This window comes from Propithecus coquereli, unplaced genomic scaffold (assembly GCF_000956105.1).
Source record: "Propithecus coquereli isolate 6110/MARCELLA unplaced genomic scaffold, Pcoq_1.0 Scaffold80, whole genome shotgun sequence".
Lineage (NCBI taxonomy): Eukaryota > Metazoa > Chordata > Mammalia > Primates > Indriidae > Propithecus > Propithecus coquereli.
In genome coordinates this window covers 1,365,965-1,372,199 of record NW_012154174.1, presented here as the reverse complement: position 1 = coordinate 1,372,199, position 6,235 = coordinate 1,365,965, and the positions used below count along the sequence as shown (strand labels likewise).

Here is a 6,235-nt window from a genome sequence, read left to right as displayed (position 1 = left end):
CAGTCCTCATCATTTCCTGAGCCTTTTACACATCCTCCTGACTCTCCCTAGAGACTGTGCGTAGGTGACTGGCTGAAGGGTGTGGCTAGGACCTTGGCACAAGCTCATGTGTCAAGACGCTGGCCCTGCAGAGCCACACTTGTAACTGATCAATAGGTTAACAAGCTGGTGACTGGCAGAATCCCGACTGCTGCCCGCGTCCTAGAAGTTGGCCAACATTTCCTTCCTCCAGGATCGTGGAATCCACTCTGAAGTGCTCCCTCTCCATGGCCATCCCTGAGACAGGCCCTCCCACTGCCTAAACTTTGCCCTCTTTCTAACCGCCCTGACCTCATCCCCACCTCCATAGCTATGTTTAAAGTCCACCTCTAGGGAACACAGATTGAATGTTCCAGATAATCCCTTTCCCAGTCCTGCCTGACATCTGGTCTGGGGGGTGTTTTTACCTGGACTTCCTGGGAACTGGCTGGGGTTTAGGAGAGAACTCTCCCTACCTGGCCGCGGGATGAAGCTGGCGCCTGGCTTCTTGATTTTGTGGCTCAGCCTGGGCAGTGGCCTGGCTCAGAGTGGCGCCAGCCCCGAGGCTGAGGAGTCCTATTCCGACTGGGGCCTTCGGCACATCCGGGACAGGTTTGAATCCATCAACGGCTACTTTGACTCTTTTCTGGAGCTTCTGGGAGGGAAGAACGGAGTCTGCCAGTACAGGTGCCGATACGGTGAGTGTGCGCTTCTCTTCCTATAAAAACTGCCTCTGGGGGACCTGTGTGCAGCCCCAGCAGGGTCACAGTCTGTGTCGTGCACTTTTCCTGTTGTCCACCACTTAGGTAGGGTTGCTAAGAGTTAGCAAATAAAAATGCAGAATGCCTAGTAAAATTCCAAATCCAAATAAACAACAATTGGGTCATTGGTCTAAGTATGTCCAAGGAAATATTTGGATACTTATCCTGACAAATCGGTCATTGTTTATCTTACACTCAAATTTCACTGAGCGTCCTGTACCGTATCTGGGAAACCATCCCTGGGGCCATTTTAATGAGTTTGTCGAGGCAGGTACTTAAGGACAGGCAGCCTGGGATGAGGCGTTCCTAGGGTGAAACGGCGTCCTCAGTGGCTCTGTGCTCAGCTTGGAAACAAATTCTCCTTTCCCCCTGGTGCAGTCCACACCTTCGCTCCAGAAGTGTCAGTCTCTGATTGGCATCAGTGTGCCTGATTCTCCCAAGGGACTGTCCCGGCGCGGCTGCCTCAAGCGGCAATGGCAGGCCAGCTGTTCGGAGGAACAGATGTAGGATTGTGAGCAGGTGGGAGCACCGACCCCTACCTTGCCCGAAAGTAAAGAGGGGACACAGGAGCAATGCTACACACCTGACTGCCAAAGTCGAGTCCCTGGTGCCAGTTCTTCCTGCACTGAGCGCTCGAAGTTAACACGATGGGAGCGGCGCGCAGAGCCTTGGACCTCGAGGCTGGGTGGCGCGGTGTAATTTCAAAAGCGGATGAAAATGTTTTCCAAAGCATACGCCATCTCATGTAGCATTAGCTCTATGGTTTATCAAAAGTCCCACCATAGGATTAGAAGTGAAAATGACGAGTCCGTTTAGCCTAGCAGGAAAACACACTTAAGAAACATCTCCAAACACTCAAGAGATAAAAACTCAGCTTTCAAGAGAGACACAAAAAAAGCTACGTGCAGACTCACCCGTAAGTCTCTCTCTCCCTTTTTATCTTTGAGCAGGGAAATCACTTCCTTATGCGCTAAAAGTAACCAGGAGATAATGGTTAATCATTGCTCCAGAACCAAGTGTTTTGCAGCACAGAAGTTTTAACCACATACAGATGTGGTTAAAAAAAACCAAGGACACTGCATCTTCTCTGTGAACATTGTAGGGAAAAAAGCCTGGTCTGTTAGGAGCCACCCGAACCCCAAAGCCATGTATTTGTCCGAGGTGGGTTGACAAATACAGAGGCCTTGTCACTGGATTATGTTCACTTAGTTTGCATCGATGGAGCAGGAAAGGGGTTAACTCACTTCAGGCATTGGAATCAACACAGGTGTTCTTCCTAGAGGCAACACGAGACTAATGTCTGTGGTTTAGCAAATGAATAACAGCAGGAATGTTTTAGGAAGTCAAGGACCAAACCCTCTTCTTTCTTCTGCAGCAAAACAGCATTTCAAGGTTGTAGCAAATTTTAGCTGTAGAGCCTCTGACTGGGCAGGGTCGATGTCAGCAGCCACTGGTGGACCAGGAATAGTCAACAGAGAGGTGACAGGAAGGCAAATAACGCCTCTCCCTTTGTGCAAAACAACCCGTTCAAGGAGGGGCCTGAAAAACACTTAGGAAGACAGGGGGTTAAGCCCCCTTACCTTTGGAACCCCATGGAGCCAAGAACCCGGAGGCTGTGCCCAAACAGGCCAAAATATCTTCTCAGATTGATTGTGAATCAAGCAATCTTTTGAACAGATAACACCTAATAACAAACCATGACTCTGTTCTTTTTCAGTTTGCTTTGCCTCACATCTCTCTTTAAAGTGGTGGTTCTCAAACTCACCTGTGCATGGAAGCCCCTGTAGAGCTTGTTTAAGCAGATTGCTGGGCCCCACCCTACTGTTTCTGATTAGTGGGTTGGGGTGGAGCCAGAGAGTTTGCATTTCTAAGAGTTCCCAGGTGGTCCTGATGCTGCTGCTTTAAAGATTTCATTCTTTTATCAGAAGGAACATTTTAGCAACAGGCTACAACTGCAGCCCCCACGCTCCCCACTCCCCCACGGCAAACCTCTAGGCTGCGGCCCCTTACCAGTCCTCAGCCTGTTAGGAAACGGGCTGGGCTGGTCATCACTGCCTGAGCTCTGCACCACCCCCATGACACCCCAGCCTCCCCTCCCCTCCCCCCGTCCTTGGAAAAATTGTCTTCCATGAAACTGGTCCCTGGTGCCAAAAAGATTGGGGACCGCTGGTCTACAGGAACAATTTTACATTTGATAGGTACTTAGCCCTGTGGCTCTCTAACTTGGCTACATGTCAGAACCACCTGGGGGGGTTTAAAAACTCCTGAAACCAAACCAATTAAATCAGAATTTCTGTGGGTTGGACCCCAGACAGCAGTATTGTAACATCTCCCGGGTGATTACAGAGTGCAGCCTAGGGACAGGAGAACTATTCTTTGGTGTCATTCTTAGAGAACTGCAGCCCACAGGTTAGATTACTAAGGTAAAGGGGGTGTGTACGCTGGTAGCCCACAACAGTGTGTCAACATTGCTTCCCATGCTCCCCGTATCTAAAGTAATTTGTTCTCATGTCAACACACAAAATCTGTACTTGCCAAAGGATTGGGCTGTAAATAGGATATAAATATTCAGTGTGTGTCAATGGCAGCTGGCATTAAGGAGTCTGCACTGATGCAAACGAACAAGATTCCCTTGAGAATCTTTTTTAACATATAGAATGCCTTTCCCACCCACAGAGATTCTGATGCAGTGGGTCTGTGGTAGGACCCTGGAGCTGCACTTTTAACAGGTGGTCCTTGAACACAACTGTGAGAACCACTGGTAATGGAAAAATCACGGGTTTGAATCTGGGGGGAGAATCCCGTTGCTGGTGACCTCTGGCAAGTTACCTAACACTCTTAACCTTCGTTCCCTCATATATAAGAAAATAACGTTAATAAAACCTACTTGCAAGGCTGTTGTGAGAATTAAAGACAACATACGTAAAGAATTAGTGGTATGTATGGAGCATGGTAGGTACCAAACAGATTTTATAAATGTTATGAGAAAGACAGTCTAGTGAACAGGTTAACTGCGTTCAGATTCTCCCAGTTCTCTTTCAATGTAAAATTTAAACATCCCAGAAATCCCAGTGGCTGGACAACAGCCTCTCAGCTTCTGGGACAATGATTTAAGTGTTCTCTGCCTTACAAAGGTCTCTGGAGGCGGATCTCTGGAGCGGAGTTTGTGTAAGAATTGAAGATACTGTCCACACCGTCACACTTTATTAAGAGGACCTTGTGATGAATTTCTTCTTGGGTTTAGTTCCAAGAAAAAGAGTATCTTAAAGTATCTTTAAATATCAATCTTTTTTTAAAGATACCTTTTAGCTATCTGAAATCTTAGAGCAAAATTTTATGAACCTATGAGTTTGTATATTTTTTCAGGGAAAGAATTCATGTAATCCTAGCTCTCTGGGAGGCAGAGGCGGGCGGATTGTTTGAGCTCAGGAGTTCGAAACCAGCCTGAGCAAGAGCGAGACTCCGTCTCTACTAAAATTAGAAAGAAATTAATTGGACAACTAAAAATACATAGAAAATATTAGCCGGGCATGGTGGCGCATGCCTGTAGTCCCAGCTACTCGGGAGGCTGAGGCAGGAGGATCACTTGAGCCCAGATGTTTGAGGTTGCTGTGAGCTAGGATGACGCCACGGCACTCTAGCCCGGGCAACACAGTGAGACTCTGTCTCAAAAAAAAAAAAAAAAAAAAAGAATTCATAGCTTTCCTTAGATGCTCGAGGGGATCCATAACCCCCCACAAGAAAACAGCCACCAGCTTAGAGGCAGATAGATTGTTCTCATGCCAGGGTGACCAACCTCCCAGTTTGCTGGGGCCTGAGGGAGAAGGTGGGGGTTCCTGGGATATGGGGCTTTCACCACTAAAACAAGGACAAGCCCAGGCAAACCCGGGACAAGTGGGCCACCCTACCTCATGCAGTAAGTTACTCTGTTTTAGTGACTGAAGCAGAGTTCATTGCTTCAGTAAAATTGTCACTGTTCTGTTTTGTTATAGCATCAGTGTGGCATTGATGCTATATTTGAGTATTTCTGGAAGTAGACAGGGTATATATTCCAAATAAAGCATGCAGACTCCTTGCCGAACTAGCTGGGTGCACCTCTAGCCGAACTAGCTGGGTACAGAGAATGGACACACCCTCCCCCAAAAACATAACTGTTGACTTGGGACATGACGCCTCAGAAGTTTTTACTGCTCTTTTCCGTGACAAAAGAGAAAAAAGGGTGGGCCCAGGAGGCAGAATCTATGGCCGGCAGGTAGAACTCTTGGGTTTCATGGCTAACTCTTCTCAATCTCCCTCCAGTTTGGCTTCTAAGTGTTTTACGGTATTTCACTTTATTCAGAAGGTTTGGAGTTTTATAAGACGAAATCTGTCAGTCCCATCCTTTATGGCTTCTGCAGTTTGTCTTGGTTAGAAACACATCCTCACATCCAGATTATAACAATATTCTGCTATTTTTTCTGTGAAAGCAGCCATAGCTAATACATAATCAATGCGTGTGGCTGTGTTCCAGTAAAACTTTTTATGGTTACTAAAATTTTAATTTCATATAATTTTCACTTATTATCCTTGTTTTGACTCCCCTCCACCCCCAAACCATTTACAAGCATGACAACCATCTCTAGCTGGCAGGCAGCAGGACACACTGGGCCACGGGCCGGCGTTTGCCAGCTCTGGAACTGCAGAATCAAGCTGTCAGCTTCTCCCACCTATAAACAGCCCCGGCCAGGACATAAAACTGATCTGTGGACATGGCACATTATTGATGCCCAGACTTAAAACACCAAACTGTAAACTACTCAAACTATAATTTGAGGATATGGTATCTTTAAACGATTTATGTTTCTGCCCAGACTTAAGCCATCACCTTTTTTCTTAAAACTTACACTTCAAGTTTCATTTCTAAACAGCATTTTTTTTTTTTTTTTTTGAGACAGAGTCTCACTCTGTCACTCAAACTAGAGTGCTGTGGCATCATGTCCAGCTCACAGCAACCTCAAACTCCTGGGTTTAAGTGATCTGTGTGCCTCAGCCTCCTGTGTAGCTGGGACTATAGGCATGCGCCACGACGCCCGACTAATTTATCTTTGTATATTTTTAGTTGCCCAGCTAATTTCTTTCTCTTTTTAGTAGTGACAGGGTCTCACTCTTACTGAGGCTGGTCTCGAACTCCTGAGCTCAAGTGATCCTCCCACGTTGGCCTCCCAGAGTGCCAGGATTACAGGTGTGAGCCACCATGCCCAGCCTAAAACAGCACTTCTTTAGTTAACAAAAAACATTAAATAAAATCAAAAAGCCTTCACCACAACAGGCTGGATAGACATTCCATTCAATTCTCTTTCAAACGGGAACATCAGAGTTTTGTCTTGTGTGAGTTACCAAGGGCAAAAAGGGCAGAGAATAACCCAAGGAACACAGCTATTAAGAAGATGTTTCATTATCAAATTTAGACATTTTTT

General features: G+C 46.4%; 1 protein-coding gene across 2 annotated transcripts in view; it reads left to right on the top strand.

Annotated features, from left to right (window-relative positions):
- The first annotated feature begins 329 nt into the window (after positions 1 to 329).
- PLA2G12B (phospholipase A2, group XIIB) overlaps positions 330 to 6,235 on the top strand; it is a 22,953-nt gene continuing 17,047 nt past the window's right edge. For both annotated transcript variants that reach the window (XM_012663229.1, XM_012663228.1), the window contains exon 1: positions 330 to 716. In XM_012663229.1, coding sequence (XP_012518683.1) covers positions 506 to 716 — 211 coding nt within the window. In that variant the 5' untranslated portion in view covers positions 330 to 505. The remainder of the gene's footprint in view (positions 717 to 6,235) is intronic.